Here is a 17,115-nt window from a genome sequence, read left to right on the forward strand (position 1 = left end):
TAAGAGTGAATCGAAACTATTTCCATATCATCATGCATACCTGGAGCGTGGTTTAGACTTTGAATCACTAGTTGAAGGTTCACTACTCCCGGCAGCCAGGTATGCCGTTTCCTTCAACTTTTCACAACCAATGGACGGACTTCCAATTCTTGATTTTGCTGTTAAGAAATCAGTTTATGTATTTTAAGATTAAAAATAAAAACCAGCTGCCTTACCTTTACTACTAGCACTAACATAAGCAGATGATCGTCTTTTTAGTCCTGACGATGAATCACTGTTACCGTTGGCAGGAATTATACGGGATAATGTTACGAAGGTTTTGAATATATCAATTATATTCACGTCATCCTTGGCAGAGCATTCCATTACTTTTACCCTACATTGGAAAAAAAACAACGTAATCAGCAGCTAACCAATGCTTTGAAACAGTATAAGTACAGAATGCGAGCACACGCACAATTCTTTTAAAAATAAAAAGCTGTAAAATATTATTCCTGTTTGCTGTATTTGGATACTTCAACAAAGATATGATAATGACATGCATTATTTATTACCATTGCATCGAATTTTCATATCCAAAAACAAAAATGAAAAACAATGATGGCTATTAATGTTACGTTCATATTTAGTTCTGCATTCTATGATTATGTTTATATTATATCTTTCTTTTGTATGCAACTAAAAACTATACAGGGTCCGGCAAATAAACTGCTACATTACCTCCACACTTATTATAACGTTGCACACTAAACTGACACATTCCAGTATAACGCGACACCATGAGGAACCGACTTTGGCGTACATTTTCGCCTGGATATTGAAAATTGGCTTAAAGAGCATATGATTCAACAGGTCCTAAATGACGGGTTGGTATGGCAATTTATATAGTTGTATCATGTGTTGAAACCCGATACATTTTGTAACGCGACTCCATCGCTGAATTTCGCTTTTTCAACCTTTGATGACATACGTTCAAATATCAGCTCTGCCGTAAGTTTCCGGACCCTGGTTTCTTCTGTGCATTTGTTCCGTAGACCAAATTCAACAAAATGACATATTACAACATAGAAAATACTAAATTTTTAGCGAAATGCTCCCAAAAACATTTCGTTATGTCGATGGTGTCGCATGACGCAAAACAGTCTCTTGCAAATGGTGTCGTGTTACAAAAATGCGAACTTTGTAAATGTGGGTATCCTGATTAGTTTTTAGTCATACTATCTTTGACAAAGGTGTTGTTTAGGCTAATACCAATGAGTTTATATTACTTTAACCCGTATCCACTTTTCTACTGGTAAACAAAAATAGCTGTATCTATATGAAATATTGGGCCTTTTTACAGAAGCCTCGACTAGCAACTCCTCTCGTTTGAAATACATGGGTTTTTTCGCTACAACCCTACACAAAATTGCACGAATTGGTCTCGGTCCAGAAAAATTAGACCCATATTGTTTGTTGTATGACCACCCAAATGCCATTCCTAAATTGACGTAGCGCAAAAAAATCAACTTTTTTACCAAAATGAATATTTAAAAAAATTTAACACCGATTTCAAATCTTTAAGCAAAAAATGCAGGTATTTGTTGAGGCTTTCAAGAAAAATATCAAAATGTAGGGTAGCAAAGGGCTTCAGCGGTGGTGTTCTTCGGTAAGTTTCTGCATAAGATTGCTGCAGAAAACATGCTGAAGAAAACCACTGCCGAAGCCGTTCGCTACCCTACATGAAGTAAGAATAGATGTGATAAAAACATGAATAAATCCGTTTTTGGGGTTTTCATGGGTTGGAATATTAGATGTCGGTGTGTCGTAACCGTCAGGTATTGAGTGAGTTCGTAAGGAATATTATTAGTTTATACTGTACCTAGATGTTGTGTGAAGAATCGTCGAAAATGTCAACAAGATTTCATTAATCGAGTGTGAGTTAAAAATAGTCAAATGCATTGTTTTACATTACCTTTGAAATTATAACACAGTCTAATATCTAGACCAGTTGGGTTGGTTGTGAGATACTCAGAGAGAGAGATGAGCGATAGAAAAACCGCCAATTTGGCAACTAGGTTTTACATGTCAGAGGTGCCAGATCTTTTCTCAAAGCACAATGTTGACTAACTTTTTCATTCGACTCGGGAATAAGAAAGTGCATCACAATAATCGTATAGGTGTTAAATTTCATGTTAATGTTTTACTTTTTATTTTTTACCATTATTAATCGTTATTGTATGGCCAAAAATAAAAGGTTAGTGAACCACCAGTTGAAAATCGCTGTGATGAAGCATTATTGGAGCATTCTCAATTCATTGTTTAGCAAAAGAACATGAAAAACATGTGAAAATAAATATATCTCTTATAGTACCTGATACCAATTCCTCTTGCATCAGTCTTCATTCCGCCTAGAGCTACTATTAACCGGTTGCAGCTGACACAAATAACTGAACTGCTTTCGACTCCACGCCTTATCCTGGGAGATTTCAACGCTCATGGTATGGCGTGAGGAGCATTCGGGGATGACAGCCGTGCTCTTCTCATTGAAAGTCTATTAGACGACTTCGATATGACCATATTGAACATACGAGAATAGCAAGGCCTCCAATACGATTGTCAATGTGCTCCTCCTCAATAGCTTTGGACTGCAAATGGGAAATTATTCAAGATCCCCACGGTAGTGACCATTTGCCAATAAATGTTTCGATTATGAGCAGGCTCCATTTTTCTACCACAGCACAGTGGTCTAAACTCGAAAAATGGTGATCGTTTTAGATTTGACTGTGAAATATTGATTTCATGTACCCAGTGTCTTCAGCAAGTTTATTCTATGTAACAAGGCCTTTCTTTTGGCGTTTTCGGTTTTTTGATCAATCCCCCTAGTAGTTAGATAAAAAAATTATTTTTTCTAATTTTCAAAATACCCGATTGCTTTCTTCAGCAAAGTTGTAGGAAAATCTATAAGAAAAAGAATTGCTGAACACTGTAATCTTCTATCTGTACGACTGATATGACGAAATAGAGTTTTACGAGGAACAGTCCTCAAAATTATTTTTTTGTCCATAACTTTTTCTGTAAACGTCAAAACAGTTCAAGATGTTCTAAGATTTCGTTCATTATGCTAAACCTCGCATTTTTGTGGAATATATTGGTTTGATATTTTCATTTGTTCTAAAGATATTTCTAGTTTTTTCCTGAAAATAGCCATATTTTGAGTCCATATTTCTCTGAAGGTTGCAGATAGTAGCAAACCAGACTGTATGCATTTGAAAGTTTGTCAAAAGAACTGCATTACTCAAAAGAGTTCAGCTGTTTCAAGTTGTATCCAACCGAGTACTGAATGAAAGGAAAACACCTCTCAAAATGAGTTTTTTGTCCATAAGTTTTCCTGTAATCGTCGATACAATTCAAGATGTTCTAAGATTTTGTTCGTTCTGCTAAACCTCGCATTTTTGTAGATTATATTATCTTACCCGAAATATTGATTGGAAAAATTCTCGAACATAATATCCAATGGTCTCGAAACAACCGAAGAGCTTTCCCCATCTGACGAATACAACTTCCTTGCAGCATTAGAGCTAGATAATGCGTTGCAATCTCAGACGAGGCCCGCCCCTGAGAACAAGTTAAAAATTCGTCCCAACAAACAATAGTGGGTCAAAGATTGCACCGAGATGAAAAAAGCTCTAAAAGCATCATGCTTACCATTCAGGAATAGTGGTTCCATTGAGCTTTATGATGACCCAGCAAACCAGAATTCGTATAAGGATGTTAATTCTAAGTCGCTCAAATGTGCATGCCAAGTTTAAAATTACTTAAGATGCAGCATAAAATTTGTTTATATCGTATAAAATTTAAAACCTATAAGACGCAATTTCAGGTTATATATGAAGCAATTTATCGTGTCATATAAAATTGTAAAACGCGTCATTCCTCTAAGTCGTATAGAATGCAATTTGAAATTTCAAATGAGGCCATTTCAAATAGCCTGCGAAGTTATACAAAATCGTAAGACTTTTGTTTTTACAATGCACGTATATGGCCTCCAGATTTGTACACATAGGCGCATTTCATGCATCTTATATGGCCATTTTTACCAAATAAGAATTCACTTAACAGAGTTGAGTGCAAGTTATATGAACCAATTTGTTTGCTGAGAAGTTTAGAGAGCTGGAACTAAAACAGTCTAAATTGCACAAACTGAAAAAAAGATCATACTAGCAAAATTTTATAGGCACGTTACCCAGAGATGCTTCTATGAACTCTATGATCTCTGGAATACAGCTCGAAAAATGCGCAATAGGTCTGACAACAATGAGGCTAATGAATACTCTGAACACCCACCTATATCGAATTGGATTGATCGATAGCAATCTTTGCGAATGTGGAGGATACGAGGATATCGAACACATTGTCTTCGTATGCCCTACAACAGAGCAAATAAAAAACTGTTGGATTCCCTCCAGAAACGGAATGCACCACCTACAAGGCAAGTCCGCAGCGTTACCAACCCTCCAGTTTTCCCTGGATATCTCCAGTTTTTTTTGGGCACGCCAGCGAAACAGCTAAAGGTTGAATATCTCCAGTTTTTAAAAAATTGTTCCAGTTTTACCCAGTTTTCTATTCGTTTACCTGATTTATTAAATACATTACCCTTAAATGTATGGTCTTTTCAATATTTCGTGCATTCATACCCTTCAGTTTTCTGGTTTATATCGAATTCCAGTCGCATCTTTAAAATTTCGAGTACGCGAGACTTTATACCTAGTGACTATAATCTTCATCGGTAAAAAATCAAAATGGTAATGCATTGTCTTTTTATTCTTTTTTGTTTTCATGAAACAATACGGTGCAATATATGTATATGATTGTTATTTACGCAACATTTTTGAATCGAAAATCAAACAAATTTCTGCAGAAGCTTCAAATTTTTATATCCAGTTTTCTCCAGTTTTTTATTTTGAATTCTTTCAGTTTTTCTTGAAAAAAGGTTGGCATCGCTGCAAGTCCGTGATGCACTTGCTAGCCATAATGCCAATTTCCTTATCCCTATATACGAATTCATTGAAGAAATAAATTATCATATCTGAACTCTCTATCTTTCTCTATGTCGCTTTCTTCCTATCAAGATCTTCATGAACAATACTTATCATTGTTTTCCAGAAACTCTCTATTCTCTATTTTTCATCCCAGGTTTTGATTTCCAAGAGACAAGGATTCATCATCCCTCAATGTTATTAGTCATATAGAAAGATGTACATATTAGTTTTAAGTCACATTAATTTTGTATTTTTGGATTGTATTTTTAAAAAGAAAAGATAAGAGAGTTTTTATACCAGTTCGATGAGGAGCAGACTCAAGCTGGCTTTTCCCTACTCCAAAAGACATTCGGCCCCATTATGCTTAGCGGTTGAGGCTAAATAAATATTAGGGTTAAAAAAACAATACCTCTCAATGTGTTAGCTTTCTTGTTCGTTTGGCTCACAACATTTTCTTCGCATATCTCTCCCTCTGAGTATTGCTAGTTGTGAGTGGATCACGCCACCCCACAACCATCGTCACCTGTCGGCATTGAGATTCTAACCCAGGCAACCATCAGGGTTGGCGGAGACGTTACCAACTAAGCTAGGCCGCCGCCTATTTTCGGTAACTTTGTAAAAACACGAAAATTTTTTGTAACGCGACACCATGATTTTGACTAGAATGCACCAATTTCACATACCAACATATGCTAAGAAAGGTCTTATAGAAGATTAAAAAAATCCTGACTACTACTTTTCTACAGTGTGTAACATTTGCACAAAACGAAAAAAACAATCAAGACTGCTTTTCAATGACCTACCAATTAAATCTACTAAACAGCAGTAATAACTGCGTTTGGGCTATTTATGGCCATGATGTGCATAAAAACCCTTTACTTTCTGAAGTATCACTTGCCCATAGCTTCAAAATAAATGGTACTAAGCATAGTTTTTGAACATAGTGTCGAAATATAGATGTATCAATGCCTTATAAGTGTTTTTATTCAATAATTTAATCAAGTGTTGCATATAAATTCAAATAAAACAAACATTTTCCGTGAAGTTCAGTATATCCTTTTTTTTTTCTTCACATAACATTTATTTGACACGGCACAAATACAATTTAATGTTTAACGGCGCCAATTATATCTGATGACTTAAAAACTAAAGCAAATTTTTTATCCTCGCTGCCGACTACGAGCTGAAATTAAGTCTAACTTAAAACTAGCATGGGATTTCCAATCAGTGTTTTGTTGTTCAATGGTCGTCTGATAATCGTCGAATGGCATGTATGGATTCGTTCTGCTGAGCCACGATGTCGTGAGTTGGGACAGAGGCTCGTAGTCCTTGGGTCCTGGTTCTGTTGTGCGGGGTCTGGTTGCTGGTTTTGTGCTTAAGGTTCAAACGTGTTCTTGTCGTTTTGTTGGGTGTAGACGGAGGGGAACGGGACTAGACTGGGGCGTGGATGGATTTCAGGAAAACGTATATAAGGGACATGTAGGATAGGTCACGGCTCGCCAAGACATCACGAACAGGAACAGCCGGCTGTCTACCCTCGGCCTGCAGGGAAGCTATTAATTTAGACCTGGCGTCACGGTGTACAGGGCATGACCAAACCACATGCTCTATGTCGTGATAACCTTCACCACAGGCACAGATACCACTTTCCCCGAGCCCAACACGACGGAGGAGCGCGTCAAATCTATAGTGATTGGACATAAGCCGGGACATCACGCAAATGAAATCCCGACCTACATCCAACCCCTTGAACCACGGGTTCGTCGATACTTTGGGGATTATGGAATGTAACCACCTTCCCAATTCCCCTCTGGTCCAAGCATTTTGCCAACTGATGATCGTATTCTGACGTACAAGTGCGAAAAATTCATTAAAGGCAATTGGTCTTTCATAAATATCACCGTTTGTTGCGCCCACCTTAGCCAAAGAGTCCGCTTTCTCATTACCCGGTATCGAGCAGTGAGAAGGGACCCACGCTAAGGTAATCTGAGTAGATTTTTCGGATAAAGCACTCAGATGTTCCCGTATTTTCCCCAGGAAATACGGAGAGTGCTTAACATCTTTCATCGATCGGAGAGCCTCAATGGAACTGAGACTGTCCGTAAAGATGAAATAATGGTCCGTGGGCATTTTTTCGATAATCCCTAGGGTGTACTGAATTGCAGCTAATTCTGCGACGTAAACAGAAGCAGGATTATCGAGCTTATGGGAGACGGTTAAATTGTTATTGAAGATACCGAAGCCAGTGGACCCATCAAGAAGTGATCCGTCAGTGTAGTACATATTGTCGCAGTTGATGTTTCGATATTTATTGGAAAAAATTTTAGGGATCTGCTGCACGCGTAAATGATCCGGGATTCCACGAGTTTCTTCTATCATGGATGTATCGAAAAACACAGAAGAATCAGAAGTATTTGATAAGTCGACACGATTTGGAATATTCGAAGAAGGGTTAATATTTTGGGACATGTGATTGAAATACAATGTCATAAAACGGGTTTGAGAATTAAGTTCGATTAACCTTTCAAAATTTTCAATCACGGGACGGTTCAAGACCTCACATTTGATTAGAATACGAGAAGACAGGCTCCAGAAGCGGTTTTTCAATGGTAGTACTCCAGCTAAAACCTCCAAACTCATCGTATGGGTCGACTGCATGCAACCTAAGGCGATACGCAAACAACGATATTGTATTCGCTCCAGTTTGATCAAATGTGTGTTTGCTGCGGAGCGGAAGCAGAAACACCCGTATTCAATAACAGACAATATCGTTGTTTGGTAAAGCCTTATAAGGTCTCCTGGATGGGCTCCCCACCATTGTCCGGTTATTGTACGAAGAAAATTCACTCTTTGTTGACATTTTTTCATCAGATACCTCACGTGACAACCCCAGGTGCCTTTAGAGTCGAACCAGACACCAAGATATTTGTGTACCAAAACCTGAGAAATCGTTTTACCCAATAATTGTGTTTGAAGCTGAGCAGGTTCATGCTTCCTAGAAAAAACTACTATCTCAGTCTTCTCCGGAGAGAATTCGATACCTAGCTGTAAAGCCCAAGCAGACAAATTGTCCAAGGTATCTTGCAATGGTCCTTGCAAATCGGCAGCTTTGGCTCCTGTAACAGAGATTACACTGTCGTCTGCAAGTTGTCTTATCGTGCATGAATTTGCCAGACATTCGTCGATGTCATTTACATAAAAGTTGTAAAGAAGGGGGCTTAAACATGAGCCCTGGGGAAGACCCATGTAGCTAATGCGAAAAGTTGCCAAATCGCCATGCGTAAAATGCATGTGCTTTTCGGACAACAAATTGTGCAAAAAATTGTTCAAAATTGGAGAAAATCCTTGTCGGTGAAGTTTACCCGAAAGAATGTCAATAGAAACGGAATCAAAAGCCCCCTTAATGTCCAAGAACGCAGACGCCATTTGTTCTTTACGAGCATACGCCAGCTGAATATCTGTTGAAAGCAACGCAAGACAATCATTCGTCCCTTTGGCACGGCGGAAGCCAAATTGAGTTTCTGATAGTAGACCATTTGATTCGACCCAGTGGTCTAAACGACGGAGTATCATTTTTTCCATCAATTTCCGGATACAGGATAGCATTGCAATCGGCCTATAAGAGTTGTGATTAGAAGCTGGTTTCCCTGGTTTTTGGATGGCGATCACCTTCACTTGCCTCCAATCCTGCGGTACAATGTTTTGCTCCAGGAACTTATTGAACAAGTTCAACAAGCGCCTCTTGGCATTGCCGGGTAGATTCTTCAACAAGTTGAATTTGATTCTATCTAATCCAGGCGCGTTATTGTTACAGGACAGGAGGGCAACTGAAAGTTCTGCCATCGTAAAAGGTGATTCTATCGCGTCGTGGCCCGGAGACGCATCGCGAACAATATTTTGCTCAGGAACAGAGTCCGGACATACTTTCCTGGCAAAATCAAATATCCACCTACTTGAAGACTCCTCGCTTTCGTTGACCGTTACGCGATTCCGCATTCTTCGGGCTGTGTTCCAAAGAGTGCTCATCGATGTCTCCCTCGACGTCTCGTTCACGAACCGACGCCAATATCCACGTTTCTTTGCTTTAGCCAAGCTTTTAAGCTTGGTATCAAGCTCCGAATACCGTAAATAGTCGCCAGGTATACCTCCCGTCTGGTAGGCCTTAAACGCGTCGGATCTTTGCGTGTAGACATCGGAGCACTCTTGGTCCCACCACGGAGTGGGAGGCCGTTCTTTGATCGTTACGCCGGGATATTTCTTCGTTTGGGCTTGCAACGCGGCGTCGAGAATCAAGCCCGCGAGGAGGTTGTATTCTTCAAGTGGTGAATGATGTTGAATCGACTCGACCGCTTTTGAAATCATTTCCTCGTATAACTTCCAATCGACATTTCGTGTGAGGTCATACGGAATGTCAATTGGTCGCATGCGAGTTGATCCGTTAGTAATTGAAATAAGAATAGGCAGATGGTCGCTACCGTGAGGATCGAGGATTACCTTCCATGTGCAATCCAACCGTAGCGACGTCGAACATAAGGATAGATCCAAAGCGCTTGGGCGCGCTGGAGGTTTCGGGATACGTGTCATTTCACCGTTGTTTAAAATAGTCATGTCGAAGTCATCGCAAAGGTTATAGATTAAAGAGGAGCGGTTATCATTGTATGGGGAACCCCAAGCCACGCCATGAGAGTTGAAGTCTCCCAAAATCAAACGTGGCGAGGGAAGAAGTTCTATTAAATCAAAGAGCAGCCGTTGCCCAACCTGTGCTCTGGGGGGAATATATATTGAGGCAATACAAAGCTCTTTACCTTGTATTGTCATTTGACATGCGACAACTTCGATGCCTGGAATCGAGGGGAGGTTAATACGATAGAAAGAATAGCACTTTTTAATCCCTAAAAGTACTCCTCCATATGGGGTGTCTCGATCAAGGCGAATAATATTAAAATCATGGAAGTTGAGATCAATATTTGAAGTAAGCCAAGTTTCACAAAGGGAAAATGCATCGCATTTGTTTTTATTTATCAAAACTTTAAACGAATCAATTTTTGGTAAAATACTTCTACAATTCCACTGTAAGACAGAGATAGAATCCTTCATATACGCAGTTGAACTAGGCATCGAAGGATACAATCGCTGCAAGGAGAGGCCATTGGGCAGTCAACTGCTTCAAAAATGATCTAACTGTTGGGAGGAATGCTGTAAGAAAAATTTTAATTGGATCGGGTACATTGAAAGTTTCAAAAATCCAGTCCACAATGTCAGAAAATTTCACTAATCCAGAGTTTGTTTCATCAACTGGGAGTGTAAAAGGAGCAACTGGGGTTTTAGATGTTCCTGGCAGTGCTGGGAACTCCTTCTGGGACTTTAAATTTGCCAGCCCAGGAGGAGTTTGCTTCGGTTTTTCCGCAGCACTGTTTGGTTTGTTTGTAACCTTCATTTCACTTTGAGAAATCTTAGGACCTTTTCTGGGAAGTTTAGGAGAGGAAACACTTTTCCTCTTTCTAGACTCCCCAGGATTGGCGTAAGATGCTCCCGCTGGTGAATCGTCAGAATCGGTTTCCTCAGAGGGCAACAGATCGAAGGGGTTCGAAGTAACGGGAGAAGTGGTAACGGTCTTCTTCAGCATGTCAGCGTAGGAACGCTTTGAACGCTCTTTGAGAGACCGTTTTATTTTATCCCTGCGCTGCATGTACACCGCACATGTCGAGAGCTCATGCAGATTTTCTCCGCAGTGAATACACTTTTCAGCGTTAACACTGCAAGAATCTTCCGCATGAGACTCCCCACACTTGCCACAACGTGCCTTATTGCAGCAGTAGGCGGCTGTATGGCCTAACTGCTTGCAATTCAGGCAGTTCATGACGCGGGGCACGTAGAGCCTCACAGGGAGACGAACCCGGTGGATCGAGACGTGGCTTGGTAGTGCAGACCCGGCGAACGTAACTCGAAACGAGTCTGACGGAGTGTATACTGTTTTGCCACCGATGATCGATGCTGACCGCAATTGCTTGCAGTCGAGCACCTTTACTTCGGGACACGTTTTGTTCTTAAAGCACCCTTTGGCACTTTGCAGTATACACTCGACGGACAGACTCGAATCGGTTATGACACCGTCGATCTCCACGTCTCGTGCGGGTATGTAAACGCGATACTCGCGTGTGAAGAGCTCAGAGCAAGCTATATCGTTGGCCTCTTTCAGGTTACCGACCACGACACGGAGCTTGTTAGGCCGGACCTTGGAAATTTCGGTCACGCCCTTGTACTCCTTCGTCAGGTCTTTAGAAATCTGCAAGAGGTTCAACTTTTTCGATTTCGGTCCTGCCTTTGGCCGAAAATAAACAGTATAGCTGCCCTGGGCTCCGTCTGGGTAAAGCCTGGGGCGAGGGGGGACTGAAGAATGAACAGGGGAGGGGGTAACAGAAGGGTCAGGGTCAGAGGGGTTCGGGGATGGTGGCGCGGGAGGCGAGGGATCTACATCCATCGCGCTATGTTTAGCGCACTAGCGCTGACAAGAACACGTACCTTTTTATTTCTCCCTTCCAGTAAGGTTGGTTGTCCGATCGTTCGAAGTAGCAGCCGTTACAGCCCGCAGCACCAATACAGCAGCACCAAACAGCCACCAGCAGCGAGCCAGGTGTGAGATCACTCCACACAGCGATACGACTCGCTGACACTGATGGCTTCTTCTTTTTCCTCGTTTGTGTCTCGTCCACTGCTGTAGCACAATCCAGCCAGCAGCCAAATCGGCTTACGCACCAGCTGGCAGTCACGATGCGAAACAGTTGCACAAAGGAACGACCTTGAACCCGGATTTATTTCACTCGACCAGGCAAACAATGCCAACACTTGTTCACACGTCTTTTGTTTTATACTCTATCGGACCGATCACCAAACACGTCCAGTACTGATGCGTGTTCGGCACAGAATGTAGTATATCCTTTTTCACACATACAACAGTTCTGGATTAAATATGCAGTTTGAAATTTTGATGTCTTGGCGTTAGCGTAGAAGAGCTAGGAATGTTTCAACTGCGTTTCACGACTCCTCGTCGCTTTATTACTAACTACTTTATTATCAATTTGAGTTTGAGCTACAGCTTGAGCTCAACGACCAGTAAAAAATTTACCAATTTTTAGCTGAGAAACTAGTAATTAAAATCTTTTAAGATGGTGACTTTTTATAATCAAAACCAATTAATGAGTACTCGAACAAACTGCCAAGAAAAATGTCACGATAATTATTATTTCGAAAAAACTTTCATCAATCCTCAATTTTTGCAAATACCATGTAACGGAATGAAAATGATCAAATTTATTAACATTTTTCAATTAACTCGCTCCATGTAGATTGCTCCCGAAAAAGTATATATTTGAATTAAGCCCTCAAAGACAAACATTTCTCTCGCAGTAGCATTTTTGCCCAATGCCCTTCAGGCATAAAAAAATATATTTGAAACCCTATGGCTCTTGGTGAAATTTCTATCGTACACTTTATGAAATAAATTTGATAATTCTATAAGGTACTATGAGAAAAATCGGAGTGGAATTGATCACCCTTGAAATTCATACATTCTATTGGAGGTAAGTTTTGTTGGTAATGGTGTATATTGTTTTTTAGCTGTCTCAATCAAAGAGAAAAACTTTGTTTTTTATTGTCCGACAGTTCGTGACTGATCAACTTCTTAAAACTGTTTTTTTTTGTTATTACGTTGTCCAACGATGTGAACTTTTGTAATATGTCCCTGTTTACTATACACCTGCTTCGACACGCTCTCAGACAGTGTAAAAAATACACCCAACACATATAACATTCCAACAGTCGAAATCTCAGCAACAAATCATTTTGGTATAATAATAAAATATAAAAATCACAAACCCACGCATATAAGATATAGCATAAGTAAAAAGTCTTTGACAGCCCCCTACTCGAAAACCTTGTTTAACAAATTTTCGCAATAATCAGTTTGATTTTTTGTGGTTTTTGAGTCACACAGACAAACTAACAGACATTCACATTTATAGATATAGAAGATAGATAGAATTCACGGTCAAATAATGGTATACGGTATAACAGCAAACTTTCTGAGAGCTGAAATACTGAAACCGCGATACAAAACAACGAGTATCGTTTTGATATTTATTTTCTTATCTTTTTCCATCCTTTATCAGATTGAAAATATGACTGAATGTCTTGCATTGAATAAAACGATAATTTCACACAATAGCCCGAAAAATCAATATGTTGCATACACAATAAACAAAATATAATTGCATATTCGGATCATACCGAGGTAGCACGGCACGGATGTTGTCATAAGAAATTTAAACGGCATCAAAGCGTCTAACGGGAGTCCTAATTAAATTTCGATTTAATTAATAATGCCTAACGGGCGCTCGTTATGTGATTCTATAAAGTGGTCGCTACAGCTGAAAAAGGAAACCACTTATTGAAATCAACTACAAAGCATCAATACTGTACGCAGCATTCCATTCTATTTAGTTTTAATGTTCAATACTATTACCGAGTTGATTGAAACGATTGCACATACATCTGAACATCTAAATATGGTATGATCTATCGAGTTTTCTTTCTCATAACAACCTCAATGGAAGTTCCGTTTTCAATATTAAAATAGAAGTTGAAACTTCCATACTAAAGTGGAATCATCATCACACTAGAGCCTTAATACATAAATATGTGTTCTTAACTCGTGAAAGTTCTCAACATGTAGAGATAGAATTTGAAACCTTGTCTATTGACAATTGGTTGCTCTCTTGTATGATAAGTTTAATGTTTCTATTTCATGCACTTGAAGCTTTTCATTTCGAATCAACAAGTTGAGCTAAAACGTCACTCAGCTTTTGTAAACAATTCGAAATTCAAATAATATTTGGCATTTTTATACGTTGAGTACGTACGCACTAATCAACCAACAGTCATAAAGCACTCTTCAAACAACCTTTGCATAAACCAAAGCATAAAACTAAATGTTTATAAATAAGACACTGGAATATTTTTATGCGTTTAAAAGTATGAATCATACTTACTTTAGCTTGGGCAGCTCACAGAACACCCACTCCGAAACATCTTCGATGAGAACTTCTCGATGCGTACCACTTACATCACTTTTGTTGCCAACAATCACCATCGGAATATCCTGAAAATCGGCTCGTTGCTCACGTATCTCTTCGAAGCATTGCTTAATACAGCCAAGGCTTGGTCCGGATGTCGATGCGTAAACTAGTAAAAAGGCATGGGCGGTGGCAATGGATAATCGTCGCATTGCCGGAAATTGCATTTCACCAGATGTGTCGAGAATGTCAACCTTTAATGTGCAAAAAAGAGGAAATGCTATAATATGACAAAATATTATGAGAAAAATAATATTTTGTCATATTACAGTATTTTCTCTTGTGCAAAAAGAGGAAATACTGTAATATGACAAAATATTATAAGAAGCCCGGTCTTTTAGTATGATATACGAACATAAAAAAATATGTTAGTACATGAGCTATCTCGATCCAGCAGTCATTTTTCCAGATATTGTGTTTACACTGTAGATATACCGCCAGGTTTTTTTTACGCGGGTTGTTTTTTTTTTAAACGGTACAAGATATCGATCTCATTTCAATCACCTTTTCCGTTTAAAGACAAAAGTATTTATACATCAGTTTCCAAAAAAATACCATTTTTTGTGTAAATACTGAAAATTTGAACATCTGGCATTTTGGCCTTTAGCTGACCACTATCATAAGGACGAACATTTTGGGAAAATTTTCTACATTATTCTTTCAAATCAATTAAGTCCGGTTGACGCGGTTCTTACAAATTTGGAACGTAACCTTCGTGTAAAAAACCTGACTGTAATTTGCCTACCTTAAGCGTGACAGCACCCAGGTCATATTCGCGATTATACAGATCTTCTACAGTTGGCCTATACTTGTCTGAATAAGTTTTAAAAAGAAATCGTTTAATAATGCAGCTTTTCCCAACACCAGCTCCTCCAAGAATAACAAGTCGTATGCGTTCGAAGTCAGACATTATTATTGCAGTTTCAGCAAACTAGTAATCAGAAATAGCTGATCTAGAAGACTTAGAGTACTTCGCGTAGAGTTCAGACTGATCATATGCAAAGAGCTGTATTAAATACTATCTAATTTAAGGCTCCAGTCTCAATGGGCACCATATTCAATCCTTGTTTCCAAAACGTTGAGCTAGAAGTAGATGAAAATAAAAAAAAACAGCGTTATAAATGATGATCGAAATCACTTTAACACGAGGCAGTCAATTATAATGTATTGTGTCACAGAAACAGACACGCTACGCGACCAAGTATATCGAAAAAGTGTCAAAACTGCAAAAAAAATGGTAATACTATCATTTAGAGGTGTCGTTTGATGAATTTAGACTCAATAATGAGGGAGTATCCAAAACTCAACGGGGACTGGTCCGCATGTCCTGTGTATGACGACCTAAATACTTGATATGACCACCCGAGTAATGAGAAGTAACGTACGGTCGTACGGTTCTTAGTACTGCTTTGATCATGATCATTACATTACCGGAACATGTTCCGGTCATATCTCCGGAACGTTTCTCCGATTTCGGTTATCCGCTTCGGCAACATAAGGAACCAAAATACCTTTCTTTTGGAGAAACTTGGGCTCAAGGGGTTATATACCTTTTAAGTTTACGAAAAATCGAAAAAAATTGCATTAACTTTAAGTACAACTTCTTGAAAACATTTTCCCAAATTTTCATAAAGATCTGAGCAATAGGGAGAAAGTAAGAGCGATTTGAAGCACGCACGGCCAGATAAAACTTGAAACTATTCACGAGTTTATCTCGGAATGGTGTTTCTCAGAAAACGACTTTGCCGTGTTTACAATTGCCGTAAAACTACTGAGCGGATTTTCTTCACCCTATTTTCAATGTTCGTTATCAAATTCCCCGGTCGTTGAACGATCGTTTTTTGATACACAAAGTTAAACGTTTCAAAAAAATATGAATGCCTCACTTAGACTTTTACCGCGGGCCATGACACAGAACCCATTCAGTAGAAATTTAAAAATCGTTATGGTGATACACCAAAGTTAATCTTATTAAGTCGATTCTTATAGCGTGAAACGAAAATGATTTTATTCAACTTTAAAAGTTGATGCTTCAGAAAATCGATGAACATTGTCTTAGAATCGTAGAAAAAATGTTCAATTTGTAACCGCTGAGGAATGTACGGAGGTGAAAAAAACACCTCGAAGCCAGGTTCGATTCGGTCAAATTCATTTCAGAGGTCTGAGAAATACATTCGGCAACACCTCAAGCTTGTACTACTGTTTCTGTGAAGATACCGTAAAGGTCAGAATCGGGTAGATATTCAAATTATAGGTACTCCAAAAGCTATATAAAATTAAGTTTTTCTGGTTGCGGTTGGATTGTTTTCGAGGAGAGTTGTCACTTTCGGTACGTATTATAACGATAGTTTTCAATACCTAACTTACTTATAATTTAAGAAAAAAAATCAAAAAAATGGGACACCCGAAACAATGTTCAATTCTAAGAGATGGCGCTGCAGTGGTAGTGGTAGTAAAATCGAAATTTCAACGAGCATTTTGCTTAATGACCAGAAAAACTGCTATTAGTTACTCTGTTTTTATATTATTCTAACTTTCTAGTACTTACTTTTACCACAGACTAACAGACGTAACACTGGAACCTAGCTCCATTGCCACAAAAAACGTTCATTTCAAATTTTCAATCGAATAACAGTCATCGCGCGAAATCGTCGTCTGGGGCGCTGTCATGCAATCTCATACATATTTTGTAGTTCCCCATTTGACACATGCAGTAACGCTGGCGCTGATGTCGAAATACATGACGCAGCGCGAACACGACAGCAGATGGTGCTAGTGTTACTAACGTAAAATACTGGAATCATCCAAAAGATGATTTTCTTGAAAATTTGTTCGACGTGTTATGTCTGTTAGTCTGTGCTTTTACTATATTCAATCTATTTTTATCAAAAAACTTGATTTTGCTATATTGAGTCAACGGAAAATCAAGTTTTTTGATAAAAATAGATTGCATATAGTAAAAT

The 17,115-nt window shown here is 38.9% G+C and overlaps 1 protein-coding gene across 1 annotated transcript in view; it reads right to left on the reverse strand.

The window, feature by feature from the left end:
• LOC129723769 (GTP-binding protein Di-Ras2) overlaps window positions 1–17,115 on the reverse strand; it is an 84,484-nt gene that overhangs the window by 18,699 nt on the left and 48,670 nt on the right. Inside the window, exons 2-5 of the mRNA XM_055678183.1 lie at window positions 14,898–15,235; window positions 14,069–14,346; window positions 216–376; window positions 41–158 (exon numbers count right to left, since the gene is read on the reverse strand). Coding sequence (XP_055534158.1) covers window positions 41–158; window positions 216–376; window positions 14,069–14,346; window positions 14,898–15,062 — 722 coding nt within the window. The 5' untranslated portion in view covers window positions 15,063–15,235. The remainder of the gene's footprint in view (window positions 1–40; window positions 159–215; window positions 377–14,068; window positions 14,347–14,897; window positions 15,236–17,115) is intronic.

The sequence above is a fragment of the Wyeomyia smithii genome, chromosome 2 (assembly GCF_029784165.1).
Source record: "Wyeomyia smithii strain HCP4-BCI-WySm-NY-G18 chromosome 2, ASM2978416v1, whole genome shotgun sequence".
Classification (NCBI taxonomy): Eukaryota; Metazoa; Arthropoda; class Insecta; order Diptera; family Culicidae; genus Wyeomyia; species Wyeomyia smithii.